The sequence below is a fragment of the Aedes aegypti genome, chromosome 2, assembly GCF_002204515.2.
Source record: "Aedes aegypti strain LVP_AGWG chromosome 2, AaegL5.0 Primary Assembly, whole genome shotgun sequence".
NCBI classification, from domain to species: Eukaryota; Metazoa; Arthropoda; class Insecta; order Diptera; family Culicidae; genus Aedes; species Aedes aegypti.
The window spans coordinates 113,345,355-113,364,472 of NC_035108.1; the positions used below are offsets into that span (position 1 = coordinate 113,345,355).

At 40.8% G+C, this 19,118-nt stretch overlaps 1 protein-coding gene across 1 annotated transcript; it reads right to left on the reverse strand.

The window, feature by feature from the left end:
* Window positions 1–11,385: 11,385 nt before the first annotated feature.
* On the reverse strand, window positions 11,386–12,170 carry LOC110675126 (putative lysozyme-like protein). Its single transcript, XM_021839507.1, has 2 exons — window positions 11,543–12,170; window positions 11,386–11,390 (listed from the first exon to the last, which is right to left on the reverse strand). Exons 1-2 carry the CDS (start codon window positions 12,168–12,170, stop codon window positions 11,386–11,388), a joined length of 633 nt encoding a protein of 210 aa, XP_021695199.1.
* Between the last annotated feature and the right edge of the window lie 6,948 nt (window positions 12,171–19,118).

Genomic DNA, 19,118 nt, shown 5'->3' on the forward strand with positions numbered 1-19,118 from the left:
CCCTCTCAGTATGTATGGTTCCTATTACCGTGCATTAGTGTAAAAGGCATGAAATTATTCGGTAATATGAGATTTATTGTTATATCGTCATTAAACTACTTCATAATTAGTTTTTGAGTGAATATGGAATGATTTGGATAATACAGTCAAACCTTCTATAACGATTTTAATGAAAAATATTATTTAGCCAATTTTTAAACTTTTTATGGGTTTTATTGTAAATGAAGATTTGAACAGTCTTAAAAATGAGTGCGCTCACTATTAACAACATAGTTGCTCCATCAACAACGTTTCTTCAAGAAACAAAATTAAATCATGACGAAATCTATACGCACGGTGAATGGTGCACTAGTGTGCACGGTAAATGGTGACATAGAACGGTACAAGGCGACCTTAACATGAGATATTCAAACATAATTTTTGAGTAATTTTTAGTTATGCATCACTAATTTTAGATTTTTCCCTGAATTATTATATGATTGTACGCTTCGTAGTGGTATTCTAATACGCTTCAAATTATTTGGAAAAGTTATATAATTTTTTGAAGTGCAAATTTTTCTTAAATGCACGGTGAATGGTAGCTTGACGGTACTTGCAAAAATGGAAGATTTCCCCTAATGCTTTCAAAACTTATAACTCCCACATATACCAAAAGCTCTTTATTTGAAACATGTCTATTGTTACGATGAGAGGGGTTCCAATAAATTGATCAGATGAAGTTAAGTATCTTGGACTCACGCTAGATGAAAATTTAACTTTCAAAAATCACATTGAAGTAACGGGATGTAACAAATATGTAAAATGTCTGTATCCACTTATTTGCAGAAAATTGAAATTGTCCTAAGAACAAGTATTTGATCTTCAAACTACTTTTCAGGCCAGCCATGTTGTATGCTGTACCAATATGGACTAGCTGTTGTATTACCAGGAAGAAAGCTCTGCAGAGGATTCAAAATAAAATTTTGAAAATGATTCTGAAGTTTCCTCCCTGGTATACCTATAATTTGTTTAGAATATTCTGGAATTACTGAGGATATATCTATGAAATAGGTTAAGAAATTCTAGAGTTCTAACCAATACTGTCTTCAAGATCTCTAAGCAAGGATTTCAACAGTGTTTCCAATTTTGTCTTTGAGGTTTTTCCTAAAATGTCTCTCCAGATTCCTTCAACAAATCTTCCAGAAAAACTCAAGGATTGCAGGAAAAAATAGCAGTTAAAATTATCCAGGACTTCCTGCAAAACACATTAAATAATTCCTCCAGGAGTTAATGGTTTATTTTAAAGTTCCATAAGTGTTTCATAAGCAATTGAACAGAATTCAATCGGGAAAATATTCTTAGCGATTTCTCAGAGGAGTTCTCCGTAGACCTTTCTGCCTTTTTCCATAGAAAATCCTCTGAATATTTCTTTCGATTTTTTTTAAATCATATGATGTAGATCCCCGATTCTTTAAATACAATTTTAATACTGAATTGACTGTTGAAAATTCTTTCGAAAGTAATGTTTCAATATTTCTTAAATAAAATTCAAATGTTCCTTTGAAGCTTTCAGCTGTTCTTTAACATACTCTTTCCTGAAAATACTCCAAAAATTGTCTTGCAATTTGTTCAGGGATTTCTTCAGATAATCATATTCTGTTTTTTCTGCACACCAAAAAAATCTTAGATTTACACGTAACGTTATTTTAGTTTCAATCATGTAAAGCCATCACTCATGTATTCTTCTGTGATAAAACCTATAAACACATCGATTATATGCAACATTGTTACCAAATTCCTTAATATTGAACGCGAAACGCCTTCTCTCAAAGAATGTTGCTTGCAAAACGGCTCAGTTTACATGATTTTTTCCGCTGAAAATTCAATCATAAATAATGCACATGGAATGACACGCCGTCGATCCATCCATGTGCATTATTTTTGGCAGAATATTCATCGTGGAATCATGTAAACTGAGTGATCTTGTTTTCAATTTCACTTTCAAGTTTGCAAGCATTCCTGAATGCAATGAGGCAGTTTACATTATTTATCTTTCAATATCGAATGATAATTCGATTCACATGACAATCATGAAAGTTTACGTGCCATGTAAATTTAAGATTTTTTTGCTGTGTGGGATGTCGTCCTAGAATTCTTCCGAAGAAAACATCACCAGAAATTAGTCCAAGTATTTTCTAGAGTTATTTTTTTATTTTACAGATCGAGTGATTCTTCTATAAATTGTTTAACAGATTCACCAAAGGATTTTGCAATTTATCCTAGAACTCGTAAAAAAAATTCTCCGGGCATGCCAACAGTAATTCTTCCAGGCTCTGGAAATCGCTCCATAAATTTTTCCGAATATTAATCTCGGGATTCTTCCATAAATAACATAGAGAAATCTACCAACGCTCCAGTTTCGGTTTAAAAAAAAATACTTCATAAATCTCTCAATAACTTGTTTTAAGGTTTTCTTTACAAAATACTCTGCAAATCATCTATCACTTTCAATTTATATTAGATTTCTGAAGTAACATGAACACAAAAAAATGGATTGATTTCGTAAGAAATATGTTGAATAATTTCAGCTTGAATGGAATTTGGAAAAATATACTAAATTCCTGTCGAAACATTAAAGAACTCACAGTACAATTTCTGAAACTTTTCGACGTAAATCCTGACGATAGGGTGCCGGTACCAATGGTTGTAATGTACCAGTAGATTGGACTATGGAATAAAATGTACATTTTTCGATAAAAACGACATATGTTATTTTTGGTGGATAGATCGCCTCTAATTTAGACGTTTTGCCAAATTACGACTTTTCATTTTATCAAAAACTAATATAAATTATTAAGTTTACGCAAAAAAATTTGCTCCTTTGCACCAACAGTTGCCGTCGTGTTCCAGTAGTGGATCAACCGATGGAAGCAGTTTTTAAAATGGATGGATAAAAATGAAGAAAAGTCCCAGGGATGATCTTTATGCTTCGTTCGAAAGATATTAGTTGCTGTTCCGAAGGAAAAATGTTAAACCTTTGTAAAAATTTACCATTTTGTTTAAAATTCCTTGTATCATTCCCGAACGTCTACTACTGGAGCAATAGCGCAACTACTGGAACACGTGTACCAATTGGCTCAGGCGCTTTTATGTTAAAAAATAAGTTTATCACTCTTTTTTTCTCATATTGTAGAGGTTGGAATCTTTCTTTTGACGCCAAAAGATCTCTATTAAGGCTTTTCGTTATTTTGTTATGATTTTTTATAGCTTAGGTAGTCCACTAATGGTACCGGCACCCTATACCTTACAGAAAGTCTTAAGTATGATTTGTAGGATTTATTACAAAAAATTTGCTCACATTTCAGAAACTGTTTTGCATGAACTCTGCATGAACCAAATTAAAAATACTATGGCGAACAGATGTTGAAAACATTTTTTGATTGCTTGCAGAGATTTCAAACAAACTTTTTGCAAGGAAAATTTTCAATTATTTTTGTATAACTGTAGAACTATAAAATACATACATATTGTTGGTGCTTTTAAGAACATTGTCATAAATATCTAAGGATATTTGAACACGGACACGTTAATGCTTCCAGTGGACGGTTATATCCTTTGAAGGAATTACCACACTAGACAACGGACTAGCATGCAACGCCCAGTGGCACAGTCGAAATACGTTCCTGGCGAAAAGTTTTCGTCACTGAAGCGGGAATCGAACCCAATTTTTTCACGTTTTGCATCCTACTGAGGGGTGAACCCAAACTGTTGCACGACGACTTGAATGACTGTTTCATTGATTTTGACTAGTTTTCAGATTTTTCCGCAAAAATTTCGTGAGTGCTCTTCAAAGCATATAAGGTTACGATTCTAATGACAACTTTTTTTTAAATTTTGGTCGATACAATGCTGAGTAAATTAACCATGTTTTTTCAGTGTGTTTTTTGAAAAATGTCACAACTTTAAGTAAAAATTTGGTGTACAAAATACATAAAATGTTCTTAAAAAATGCATACGAAGTAAGAATAACTCTTTGCCTTTCAAAAGCGGCTTAGAGAGTTTTAATTGGACGTATTGCACAGAGATATGGACTGAACACTTATGTGTGTTTTTTAGGGGGTGAACCCAAACTTATGCACGGGAGTGTACGCTTATCAAACTGTGTATGCAGCGAAGCATCAGCTAAGTCGCAGCGATTTGTCGCTGTCGCCGTTCAAAAATCGCTTCGATTTGGGGAGCCTTAAACCTTATTAATAAACTTCTGAGAGATCTCTGCTTATGCTTGTAGATACGAAGCCCTTTATTCAAAGTAGTTTTTGGATAACCGCTAACTATTGTTGAACGCTAAGCTTCAAATATGTTTTGTTATTTGAATGAGCCTTTTTGAATTGTTACCGTCTGAAACATCCTCGGATACGCGTGTAGATTTGTAGTCATATATTCAAATGAGTACCGTTTTGACTCATATTCCGAACACTTAAGGCCAGCAGTGACTTCAAATGCATCTAGGGGTCATAAATTAGCTCATATTTGTGAAAATTTAAATTTCTTCGCAAAGTCTATCTGTTAGCTGTTGGCTGTGCCGATAAAAATGTTTATTTAAACTTGTTTAGTATTGTTTTTGCGTAAAAGTATGTAACAACATTTTGATTCAAATGCCGAACACTGTGTTAATTCTGTCTCATATTCCGAACACCTTGATTCAAATTCCGAACAGCACGAATAAATCGTACCCAAATGATTAATTTCGCAAATACATTCATCTGAGTTAGCCTCAATGACCTCGAACAAGCGAATCATCACTACTCCCGAGGTATTAAATAGATTTGAAGATGATTAAATTGAATTGTAATTGGCTGCCATTTTTTGGTAATTTGATGACATATTTCAGCGAAACATTTCAACCACATCGTCATACAAAAACCGAGTGTTCGGAATATGAGTCTGTTCAGAATTTGAGACAAAACGGTACTTGGATAACCTTTCATTTTCCTGTTCGGGTTCGTCAAGGAAAGGAAGGAAGGCAGGAATCAAATAAGTTATAATGGTCCCGCTATTTAGACTTATCGAAAGCGCGCCCCTTTTCAGTCATAATTGATTCATTTTCTGAGAAAAACAAAACATGAGACTGGTATTTCAATTATCGATTGCATATGGAAGATTGCATAACGATTCATTTTGAATGGACTGATATTTTTTATATGATTGAAAGTCTTTTTTGGTTTTGGGGGAAACTTGGACAATGCGTATGTAAACACATGAAAATCGACCGTTTGGTATCATTGTAGTTGGAACTTGATTGGAGAATGGTAAAAGAGAACGTGGATTGGATTTTTTTAATGAAATATTAATATTTATAAGCAAATTCACTTTCAAAAGTGATAAGTTCAAACATGCCTGACAAACGCCATTGTTAGTCAGTATAAATTGGTATAAAATTATATTTCTGAACAGATATCGATTAATATTCACGTTTCGACATTGAATTCAACATGAATCATTCGTTTTTGGAATATACAAAAGTATATTTCGAATAAAACCGAATAGTTTACTTTGAACAAAAAAGGCATTGCATACTTCTTACATTGGAATTTCTGACTTCGATTTTAAGAACAGCCCCAATTTGTAAAAATAAGTTTCGCTAAGTGATTTGAGACCGGTTTCATGTTCTTCTATAACTGAACTGTCAGGGATAAGCGACGAACTCTTCAAAATTTCAACAAATAATAATCGTTGAACAAATTGTTTGTACAAGTTTCAAAAATGCTAAAATCTTATCGATTTTAAATATTCAAATATAAAGCTTCAAATGTTACTGATGCCGGCTGCTTGGGCACGTCAGGAGTTAATCATCAATATTCACCTCCTTTTCCCGAGCAGCCTAGATAGCCGCGTAGTGTCGGTAGCGGTTGTTTCAACTGGCCAAGAATTAACACTACGGACTGCCTATTCCGGTGGTAAAATTCCACCTCACAGGTGACCCCTAATTTATAGTGTGATTCGTACCGTGCCTAGGAATGAATGGTTAGGTGGGTCTAAATAAAACCTAACCGCAAACGGAGCCTGTGGGGTACCAGGGCGCCCCCCACAGTATTGAATCCTTCCTGTGCTACCCGGAGCAATGGTGCAGGTGACCTTGTGTTTCTCCGAGATAATCGGCTGCCCTTCTTCAGTCTCTATCCTGAGGCTTAATAAGGGTGGGATTATGAATATGTTGACATTTAATTTAAATTATCACCTATATGGATTCGCATTATGCGTTTTACACAGTGCATTCTGTGCTTTCTCGCCTTTGGCGACTTTAAATAGATACCGATCTGGTTTTTTTCGTTGCTGGTCTTTTTCATGCTGAGATTTCAAAAAGCTTAATCCTGCCTAGTTTGGGTAGTGGCTACGGTTAGGTTAGCTCAGATCAATCTTCAGCATAAAAGAACAGCAACGATCAATCTTTGCAGACTCATGCAAAATGGTGCAGCCCAAGTGGCGCTAGTTCAAGAACCCTACTTTCGTAGAGGGAACTTTTATCTAGGTAACCTTGAGACCCAGTTTTTACTACTTTCAGCAAACTTGAAATGGCAAACTCGCGCTCCATGCCCCGAGTTTCTGAGTTGACGACCAGAGATGTATGTGCTGTCACAATCGATGTTTCTGTTGGTGACCTCAGCAGGACGTATTTATTGTTTGGTATATTTACCACATGATGAACCATCCCCAACGGATGATTTCAAACGAGTTGTCGTACACTGCGTAACAAAAGGCCTTCCGCTGATTGTGGGCAGTGATGCCAATGCTCATCACATCATCTGGGGCAGCTCAGATATCAATTTGAGAGGCTCCAGTCTGATGGAATACTTAAGTAGTACAGACCTTGGATTACTTAACATAGGCAATCGCCCAACCTTCATGGTTTCTAATAGAGAAGAAGTGTTAGACATAACGCTCTGCTCGAATAGAATCAGTCGCGAGTTGACGAATTGGCATGTATCACATGAGGAATCATTATCTGATCATCGCTACATCTTCTTTGAACATTCAAATGTAACTGCGCAGACTTTGCGTTTTAGGAATCCCCGGTCAACAAACTGGGAACTCTATATTGAATTGGTTGCGACCAAATTTCATGGATATTCTCCGTCCATTGAAAATCCAAGTGATCTGGATGATGCCGTTGATACTACAACATCCTACATTATGAAAGCTTTTGAAGAAGCATGTCCTCTGCGGTCTGTAAAGACTACAAGAGGGACCCCATGGTGGAATTTCGATCTGACTAGACTCAGGAAACAATGTAGAAGGAGTTGGAACAGACGCCGTTCAGCTGGATCAGAGTCGTTCCAAGTCGGCTCGCAAGGCTTACAAGAAGGCTCTTTGTTCTGCTGAACGCTCCGGCTGGAAAAACCTTTGTACAAATGTTTCCAGTTTGAGTGAAGTCAGTCGGCTGAACAAAATCCTTGCAAAATCTAAGGATTTCCAAGTGAACGAAATTCGCTTACCTAATGGTGACTTTACTTCTTCCGATGAAGAAGTTTTAGAATGTTTATTCAATACACACTTCCCCGGATGTGTGGACATAGCATCTACGGATGAACCAAATGTCTTTTCATGTAGTTACGAGTCTCTGGCCTCGGCTCGCAGTATCGTAACTACTGAATCGATTCAATGGGCACTTAATAGTTTTGCTCCTTTCAAATCTCCAGGAGCGGATGGGATTTATCCTGTTCTGCTCCAAAATGGATTTGAGTTTATCAAACATGTTTTGAAAAAGCTACTTGTAAGCAGTTTTGCTACCAGGTACATTCCCAGATCCTGGCGTGATATTACTGTAAAGTTTATCCCGAAAGGAGGACGTACGTCGTATGAAGAAGTGAAGAGTTTTAGGCCAATCAGTCTGACCTCTTTTTTTCTGAAATGTCTGGAACGCATTATCGATCATCACATCCGTGATGTTTATTTGGCAAACATACCTCTTCATGTGAATCAACATGCTTACCAATCTGGAAAGTCCACTGTGACTCTTTTACACAAAGTTGTATAAGATATCGAGAAAGCATTCGCTCAGAAGCAATCCTGCTTGGGTGTTTTCTTGGATATTGAGGGTGCCTTTGATAACGTGTCTTTCGATGCCATATTGGAAGCCGCACGAAACCATGGGCTACCTACAATGATAACCAATTGGATTCATCAAATGCTCAAAAACCGACATCTCTTCTCGACATTGCGTCAAGCAGCGATTCGAAAATTGAGTGTTTGCGGATGCCCCCAAGGGGGAGTCTTGTCACCACTTTTGTGGAATCTCGTAGCAGATACGCTATTGAGGCAACTCAATAATTGCGGTTTTCCAACTTATGGATTTGCCGACTATCTAGCTCTGATAGTTGGTATGTGCATAAGCACCCTATTCGACCTGATGCAAAGTGCTCTTCAGGTAGTCGAGAGTTGGTGTCGCCAATATGGCCTTTCGGTTAACCCGAATAAAACATCTATTGTTCTTTTTACGGAAAGACGAAACCGCGATGGAATTCGACCTTTACGTTTTTTTAGGCACTGAGATTAATGTGACTGATCAAGTAAAGTATGTCGGAGTCATTCTAGATTCCAAATTTTTATGGACAGCTCACATTGATTTCAGAGTCAAAAAAGCTTGTATGGCCTTCGGTCAATGCCGGCGAACCTTTGGTAAAACTTGGGGCCTCAAACCCAAATATATCAAATGGATTAACACAACAGTTGTTCTACCAATATTGGCATATGGATGTCTTGTGTGGTGGCAAAAGGGCGAAGTGAGAATAATCCAATCAAAATTGGGCCATCTCCAAAGGATGTGCTTGATGGCGATGTCTGGTGCGTTCTCTACAACTCCCACAGCAGCGCTCGAGGCTCTTTTCGACGTTGTGCCACTACACATATATCTTAAACAAGCACTTTCTTGCTCTTACCGTTTATGGGTACTGGATCTACTGGAGAAAAAAGCTTCGTTGTTTCCACTTTTGGTGAATTGGGACAAAATTGTCCTTGTTCCAAGTGATCTCACAATTACTTGTCACTTTCCTTACAGGACATTTACCACACAATTCCCTTCACGGGAAGAGTGGACGTCTGGCTATTTGGAAAGAAGTATATCAAACAATATTGTATGTTACACTGATGGCTCCCTTCTTGAAGGTAGATCTGGTGCAGGAGTATATTCTCGTGAGCTAAGGCTGAATCAGTTTTACTCACTCGGTAGAAACTGCACCGTTTTTCAGGCGGAAATATTTGCTCTTATGTGTGGAGTGCAATCAGCACTTCAACAGTGCGTAATGGGTAAAGTCATATACTTCTGTTCAGATAGTCAGGCTGCTATAAAAGCTCTCGCTTCGGCTAACTCAAGGTCGAAGCTTGTTATCGCATGTCGAACTCAAATTGAGGAACTGAATTCAGTCAACTCTGCAAACCTTGTATGGGTACCTGGCCATTCTTCCATCACTGGAAAAGAATTGTCTGATGAGCTAGCTCGCGATGGAGCATCGCATGACTTCATTGGCCCTGAGCCGACTATTCCAATTTCGAAGTGCTGGGTGAAGCTTCAGATAAACTCTTGGGCGGCAACTCAGCACAAGCAATATTGGAATAGTTTGGAGTCATGTCGTCAAACAAAATTGTACATTACTGAGCCATCTCCAAGGGTGGCGAAGTATGTAACAAATCTGTCAAAGCAGAATTGCAGTCTCTTGGTCAGAGCGTTTACAGGCCACTGCCGACTCAACTATCACATGGCAAATATTCAGCGTGCTGACTCATTTGTGTGTGATAGTTGTGACTCCGATTATGTAGCTTCGTATCACCTGATGTGTAGCTGTCCAGTTTTTTCGCAAACGCGATTCCAATTACTTGGTAAACACTTATTAAGTGAAACTGAATTCAGAAGCCTGAATCTTCAGGACATTCTGTCATTCTTAACCCGCTGTGGTAATGAGCTATAGGCTCTCTTTACGCTCATGCGTTTTGCAGTGCCCTTTTTAGGGCGCTGTTCGAACCCATTGTGGTATGGAGCTACATGCTCTCATTTCGCTTATGCGATCTTCCCTCTTCAAGGGACCCCACTCCTATTTTCTCCCATCTTTCCCTTCCCTTTCCTCTCCCATCGGGTAGATGATGAAATAGGCTCAAATATGGCGATGGCACAAATCTCCCAACTGGTTGGGAACGTGCCTTCTGAGCCGGCCTTCTGATACCTTCTGATATTAGGGATAAGCGACGAACTCTACAAAATTTCAACAAATAATGATCGTTGAACAAATTGTCTGTACAAGTTTCAAAAATGCTAAAATCTTATCGATTTTAAATATTCGAATATTAAGCTTTAAATGTTACCGTTTCCAACGAAAATTGTTCTGACATGAAGTGTCATACTAATACTCTTTACTTTTGCATTCGTTTTGCTTAACTTATTGACAGAAATTATGTTATATAGTTCAGTATGTTGCTAGTCTCCCACCATGAAAGTTGCCCCGTTTTACGGTACTGATACTCTTGGAAGGCCTCCAAGTGTTCAATCTACAAGATAAATTTAAGTTTTCGATGTTGTATCCAAAAACTGTTACCGGTCAAAGCACTAAATACTGCCATGCCCTTAAATTACAAGAGCTATAACCCTAGGATGAAAACAGGATGATGCTACGGTTCGGTTCGGTAGATCTTACCTCGTAACGCACCGCGTAGAGGTAATTTATCTGCGTTACGGGACCCTAGATAGGCGTTGAACTCAATGCTTAATATCTTACAGTTATTTGATTCTGTGTGAGTTTGAACTGTGATGATAATGCTTCCAATGACCATTGAATACTTTTTATAAATATGAAAACCTGTACTCCCATAAGTTCGTGAGTTCAAGATTTATCTTAGATAATCGCGAAGAATATTTTAACTTTTAAGCTGTGCGGCTGGTTTATTCATAAATGCTAAACGAATGCTTCGTTGCCCAAAATGCATATCAATAGGGTCCTAATGTCCTATCTCAATTTAAGTACTAAACGCTTAAGCTTATGCCAGAAACACAGGTAGGAATAAATTTTTTAAATGTTTTTCTCGGTTTAAGCCTAAAAAGTATTTGCCCGTTTTTTGATATTTTTCTCAAACCTATTGGTTTAAACTCATTGTGTATTTTATTTTCCTTGTCCTTTCCGAGATGTCGGATAGGAACAACCCCAGTGTTAAAAAGTAAAACCCCTGTGGCGTTGTTGTCGACTAAGTGAACGTCAAACATGACCGAAAGTGTCAAGATTCAAAATTTTCCCCAATTTTATAAATTAAAGTTTAAAGATGATATAGTCGTTGTTTCAGCGGAAAATATTGCTAAATCAGTAGCAAGACCACGCTCTATCTTGTTATTGTATAAAAATCAGATCTATCAAAATTTTGAGGAATCTATTCTATTGAAGTAATTAACGTAATTAGAGATGTCAGTGTATTTATATTTATGTAGTAAGGTTGCAACCACTTTTCTAGCAACGTTTAAGTTGTAATATAGATTATAACTAATAATTTCCATCCAACCCACTACCAAATAATGAAATCGACTTACCATTCTGATTCTCGGCCGTTAAATTGGTGTAATAGATCGGCGCCACACAGGCCTCGGTCGGGCTGGTCGGTCCCGTTGGCCCCGCAGTATCATCCACTATTCGATGTATCACTCCACCGGTGGCCGTACTCCCGGCTGTCCCTCCTCCTCCCAAAATGCTTGCACCGGTGATGGCAGGACCAGCACTAATCACACTTCCCAGTGTCCCCGAGCTTCCGCCACTGCTTCCACTGCTGCTACTGCTGATCACACTAACGCTGTTCAGTATAATCACATTTCCGGTGCCGGGTCCTGCCGGGGTGGGACTACAGATCACTCCCCCCGGGACCACAGCGGTGCTATTGCTGCTGATACTGTTGCCACTGCTGGTGTGCTTCACAATCACATTACCCACTTCCGCTGCACCACTACTGGTTCCGATCCCAGCACCACCACCCCCTCCTCCGATAATCGTAATCTGGCTGCTGGAACAACCTCCGGGTTGATGATGATGATGGTTGCCGTTGGCGTGGATGGCGACGGGAAGGCCATTAGTAGTGAGCCGTCCATAGGGAATAACCCCACCGCCGGAAACGGACGCTGGCGGGGCGGCTGCTATTTGCTTCTTGACGATGTAGCAACGAGGCATGACGGCTGCTTGTTTGGATTGATCCACGTCCCAATAATGTTATTTATTCTGGCTGACGATGGTGGCCGTGAGTTGTTGCTACCTGTGCACGTAGGTGGAGGCTAATAAATCGATAAAAAAAGAAACGGGCGCTCGGCTCAAGGGGTAGCGTGCCGGACGGAGCCGCGAGGGGGATGGGGTCGCTTCCGAAAAACAACACACTTGTTGGATTTATGAAATATGTTTTAATGGGCTCACGGATCCTTGCGTCGCGTCACGTCGTCGTCGTCTTCGTCCTCGTCGTTGGCGAAGGACTTCGGAGGTGGAGGTTCGCTTTCCACTTGGTTTGGTCCTTTGGTGTTGGTGTTGGTGTGGATCACATGTGCACCGAAGCGAGACGGGCTGACCTGGTGCTCTTTCGCTCGAGCTCAATGGGTCCCCAGGTTCGAGTTGTTGTTGATTTTTCCTGGTGTGCAATGTTTGTATTTCGGAACGAGGTTTTGCTGGTGCTGCTGCTGTTGTGTGGGTGAGAGTTTTGCGGCTCCCGAAACGGCTTCTGGGGGTGGTGGTTTTCCGAGAAGGTGATGGACACAGGTGCCAGGGGGGTGAAGCAGGACGGCGACAGGGGACCAATATAGGTGAGTCAATGTGTATATTTATGTGCTTAGGGAAAACAATCGTAAAACACTTGTTGTTATGGGGTAGTTTCGGGCGAGTTCGTTCCTCACTTCCTTCTGCGACAGGCGCCACTTTGTTTCACGGTTCGAACTAGGGAATATTGCTTTCCACTCGATTTAGTAGCAGTAGTATTGATTTATTTAGTGTTTAAAGTTCAGAGCGTAAAATATTTATTGCTATAATCTTTGATCGTAACGCATAAAAATTGATAGAATTTCATTCCAAACTACTTGCGCTAGATATTGCTAAATGGTTACTCTTCTTAATAATTTGCTTCAATTTTACAGGATGGGTATTGCTTTCGTTGTATTTTCTTTAATTGCTTTTCGTGTACCACAGTGTTACAGGTGTGCTTACTTCATGTTCACATCGAGAGCTCGCCGGACAGTCAGTGTCATCCACTAATGTATGTATGAAATAATTACAACTCGATGCAACAAGTAGCCGAAAGAGGGATTGCAACCTGCCCTCCAATTGACTGTGGAGACCGGAAACTGGCGACGATAACGACGGTTTCTGACATGGCACTGGCCGCTACCCGGGATCCAACTCTAACAGGTGAGGATCCAGCAGGTGTCCTTCAGTAAGAGCAACCTCTCACACTACCAATTGACCTGTTCTCCTTTCTGCATCCCACTATAGTTACAAGGCAAAATTACACAACACATTACAGCTGAATTCATGAGTCACTTTTTCCTTCGGTAAAGCACATTCACGACCTCTTGGAGCTAGATTCCACAATCCTTGCAAACATAACACATATCCGATTATTTTAGAAGCTTCCTCAGTCCCATTAGATCAACTGTGATCCATTTTTCAACAAATTTTCTTCCCGAAAAGGACAAAACACTGAACCGGGCCCGGCGGCCATGCTTGCGAACTCGAATTTCTATAGCCGTTTTCAACGCCCGTCCACCAACACGACTCGACGAACGAGTTTTCCCGCACCAACACAACCAACCACGTACAATCCTTCGCAAACGAAACACCTCTAACAAGTTGTTGGTAGCTCGAACAGGTTTCCATCAGCATTCACCCAAAAACTGCTCGAATTTCCACACCAACACACTCGAACCCCGAATGAGCTGCCACCACTACGCCGAGCCCAGGACGAAGAACCATTTTTCCATGCAGTGCGAAAATGCGCCCACTTCCAAGGAAAATCACTTTCCCCCCATTTCCACCGTTCAACCGTGCCAAATTTCACTTTCCACCACTGCACGGCACTTTCCCCACTCACTTTCTGCCGGAAAAGAGTACTTACAACGAGAAAGAACGGAAAAACGGTCCAAATCGAGAACGTAGAGGAACAGGAAGCACACAGCGCTCACAGAGGAAAGAAAACATATAGTGACGATCGGCCGTCGAGACGGACTCGCTTCGCCAAACCACCCTCGAAAATGAACCCTTCGAACGTCTCTCTTTCCAACACGACAACCACTCACCCCTAGGAGCAAGCAGGTCAACCATCTCCACGTCCCGAAAGGGACTCTCACCCGAAGGGAAGGAAAATTCGAGCAGTTACCGCTCCCTCACACAACCAACAAATCCCACTGCCTACGAGCAAACAAGTGGTGGTGCTTTGCTCGCACAGGTTGCAGCAAAATCCACCCCAATGAACAATCAAGAATACGAATACAGGAGGGTCGTGGAGGGTGGTGTTCTTCGCCTGTCGTTCGTTTTGTTGTTGAGCCATATCATCAGGCCGGGGTTTAGTGCGCATGACACCAGTCGCCAGCCGTACGGACAACGAGATTCTAACGTTCTCTTCGTAGCAGAACCGGATCTGAAAGGATTCTTCCGGAGGCTGCAGCTGAAGGTAATTCATTCGCGGAAGGTTTCCGCAATGTCCTGACTGCTTGCTTAACACTTCAGTCGTCGCGCTGTTGTATTTTGTACAACATTGGTGAAAAAAACCTCGCTTTTCGTACACAGCAGCGGCGTGGTGGTTCTGACGGTTGCAAACTGCGCGACGACTGGAAGGTTAAGCTAGAGATAGGGGGTTCATTTTCCAGATGACAACGATAGGAGATGATCCTTTTTGTGGATGCGATTCACGCTCCGGTGGTGAATAGAAATGGGATGAATTCTGTGTCATGCGGGATTGTTGATTGCTTCTTGGAATCAATTGTTGGGATGATAATGTTAACTAGAGGACAGCTTATCGTGCATAGCAGGAAGTTGAGGAAAATGATAATCAATTCTTTGAAGAATGGAAGATACACAAAGTACTTATTTTACGCAGTCGTTTTTGCGTAGAATCACGTCCTTTACCTATTTTTTGATTCCTTTATAAGCATAATTATATCTAGTATTCTTTTGTCTAGGTACTCTGCGTTAGGCAACACTAACTTGAGCTCTTATTAACACTTTATTAAGTATATATTACAATTGTAATAATTTGCCGTAGCATTTTGCAGATGAATTGATGTCACCTGTTTTTAAGACTTAATATCACTTTTCACTGAAATTCACTCAACTTTACCTAGATATATAAATCACTTATCGTGGAAATAGCAGATTGCAACGATTTTTGTCTTAAATTGTATTATTCGAATCGCAAGTCAACATATCTTCCAATGCTCTTTCAGCTGCAATAACGAGATAATATGGTCGACGTTAAGTCAGAGTAGACCAAGTGACATTTTTCATATTTAGACTTCAACGCTCTGAAATTTTATAACTCGTTTTGGTTCAATATTTCCACATATCTTTGTGCAACATTATAATTATCATATCTCACGAACGGTCCATTCACTTTAAAATGCACAGTGGAGCACAAAACCTTATAACACTAGTGTAAACAACATGGAATTCATATCACGCACAATTTATGGAACCTTAAGTGTTCCTTGACATCTCTTGCAAGTCTTTCTGCTTTTAAACATGTTTGAAATGGCGGCAATGGCGGCCAGTTCTTGGGGACCAACTCCTTCGTCACGGAGAGACGGTCCATCACATGCATAGAATCCTAGCCAAATCGATGGATCGTACACAGGGGCCACATTACCTCCTTACATGGATAACGAGCAAAACTATGGTGCTTCTGCTTAGAATCTCTGGAGTCGACCGCCCATTACCAAACGTACCTTTTATTATACGGAAGTCTGTTCAACAATACGTTGGTGGGCGCATTGAGGGTGCATTCCCAGAAGCGAATAGGGCCACCTACGCGTTGAAGGTGAGAAGCCTCCGGCAATTCAACCGTCTATTAACTACAGTCACCCCACAGTTATGGATCAGCTAAAGGTCATTTTTTAGAATAAAATATGATTACAAATCATGGTGACCTTGTACAAAACAAATTTACCCGCCTGGCAATGCCGAATATAATTGTTTTCGATAATACACATATAAAATCGCGGTTATTTACGAAAAAGTGTCGATTTTGAAAGAAATTTCAAACGTTGTCCATCCCACAGATGTGGATCGGCGGAACACGAGGGTCCTTATTATGGATCAAATCGACTCATATTATGGATCAGAACACTATAAAAGCAATTTATCTGTGAAGCAAACGAATGGTGTGTTAGTGAAAGTATACGTTACGGCGTTTCTTTCGGAATCGTGTTATCGTTGATTCATAACTGTGGTACGGGTTTCAATGCCCCACAATTATGAATCAACGATTTTTTGAATACGGATAACATTTTCTTTTATACGGACGAATAAAATATGCTAGATGATGTTATGATTGATTGCAAGGCTGTACAGCTTTATGGTTTACGTAGATAAAATGTGTTCTACGTAATTGCAACTCTATTTGATGAGCTATTCCCGTTTTAATCCAAATCTGATCCATATCTGTGTGCTATCCATAACTGTGGGGTGACTGTATGAGTCAACTGATCGAACCCCGTACATATCACCGAACATCCAACGCTTAATTCTACACGATGCGTAGTAAGTTGCCGCGATGTTATCAATGTTACTGACTCCGAACTCTTGGAGGAGCTCAAAGAACAAGGGATTAAAGAAGTTCGCAGAATAACACGCAGCGTAGGAGGAGAGAGGGTAAATACACCTTCGATCATCCTAACTTTCCGTGGTACGAATCGTCCCGACCACATCGATTTTGGATACATTCGATGCCGGACTAGGCCTTATTACCATAGTCCGATGCAATGTTTTAACTGCTGGTGTATTGGCCACACAAAATTACGTTGTCAGAGCAAATCGGCCACGTGTGGAAAGTGTTCTGGAGAACAACCCAACCCGGAAGACATGACCTGTCCCAACGCAATCTTTTGTAAACAGTGCCAAACAAACGATCATGCTGTCTCGAGTCGCTCATGTCCTCAGTACAAGGTAGAAAGCTCTATCCAGCGTGTTAAGGTGGACCAAGGGCTATCATATCCGGCAGCACGTAGAATGGTAGAACAGGATCTCGGAACTAAACCTATGCTAGCACTGTAGAAGCGTCGAACAGAGATGACCTAGGACTTCTCAACTCGAAAATAGATCATCTCACCACCCTCGTTTCTAATAAGGATAGTGAGATAGCCGACCTGCGCGCAGCTCTGACCGAGCGAAATACCCCATCAGCATCTGCGAGATCTCAAATTGATGAATTGAAAGCAATAGTGGCAAATCAAGAGAAACAAATTGAAACTCTTACCAACCAACTTTCTGCATTTCTGAGTATGGTTATGCCCGCCGGACCATCTATTACAACGACATCCTCGAACACACCCGTTGGTATTGCGGTTTCAGCTAGGCATGCAACAGAACCGACCCTTCCAACATCTTTGGTAAACGATAAACCAGCAGTCAAAACCCAGCAACAAATAGATGATCTGCCAATAGGAATTATCTCCGATTCCGATTCCGCCACGCCGGACCATAGCCCCAATTTAAAAGATACTCCCCGTCCAGCAAGATTCACAAAGAGCCAATCGGTACCCAAACATCCTCGATCGGGAACACCAATCCCAGACTCCTCCAAACCATCCCCCAGTCCAAACAAAACACCAAATAAAAGATCCATAAATCGAATCGAACCAGCCAACATACAACAACAAAAAAGAGTAAAACATAAAAGCGCCTCGGAAGGCTCCAGTGCTATTGCTAAACGCTAGCATTACTTGCCTATTCTCTATCATCTCGTTGTCACCACCACCCCTATTCAAAACAGCTAGTAAAGGTAGTCGAAACACGCCTCCCAATCATTGCCGTAAGCCCGAACGAAGCCATATCCACAACAAGAATGCGCGTCGTGAAATTGATGAACCGGAACCCTTTCAATCCAAGCAAGTGGGTCCACCTCAATATCCAGCCACCCATCAGTGCCTGCATCTCTGCCTGGATAGCCGAGGCGCCAGCGTACCGGAAGCTATACCCCAACCGGAATCACTGGACCGACCTCGGCGTTTAGGTAGAGTGCCAGATAAAGAGATTGGTGCCTCGGATAGCCGGGGCGTCGACAGACCGGAAGCTAAGGGCCCGCCGGAACGGCCGTACCGACTCCGGCATCCGCAGGACGAAAAAGTCGTCAGAAGCTACAATATGAAGAACCCGACGATGTATCCTAGTAGCCTTGGCCCCTTCAGTGCGGACGTCTTTCCCACACCGGAACTGGAGGACTCCCCTTGGCGATGGGAAGAAATCGGAAGAGGGACGGACAAGGGATGGCTATCCCATACCCCTAGAAAGGACGACAAGAGAATAGAAGCAGGAACTGAGAAAGTTGAAGGTTTAAAATCGAAACAGGATACTACAAGTGAAAACCAACGGACCAACGAAGAAGAAAAAGAAACGATTTTTGGTGGGCACGCTGGGCTACTTAACTCAGGCAGTAAGTCCCATCTTATACTTCTCCGGCAATCTTCTCTACAATTAAGCGTCGCTTTCTCGTTTAACACACGTGCCAGCAGCCGATGGATACTCTCCCCAAACTTTTACTAAAATGGTTTCAAATAATTGTTCTAACAGATCGCAATCCACTATTGTAACAGACTTTCATCACAGAAGCAAACCGCTGGCTCTGCAGTGGAACATAAACGGGTTTTACAATAATTTGGTGGAACTCGAAAGGCTGGTGCACGATCACGCACCCCTTGTAATTGCATTACAAGAATCCCACAGACCAATGCCGTCGTCGAAGAATGCGACCTTAGGAAAAAAAGTATCTTTGGACGTCCAAATTTGGTCGAAACATCTACCAATCCGTAGCCATAGGAGTTTCTATTGAGCTACCATATGAGTCTGTTACGTTTAACTCCGATCTACCGTTAGTTGCTGTCAGGATAACTTGGCCTTTTGCAGTTACGATAGCTTCACTATACATCCCAA

What these genes read in the sequence shown, in the direction of transcription:
- LOC110675126 (XM_021839507.1), bottom strand. Translation starts at nt 12,170, where the DNA reads ATGCCTCGTTGCTACATCGTCAAGAAGCAAATAGCAGCCGCCCCGCCA.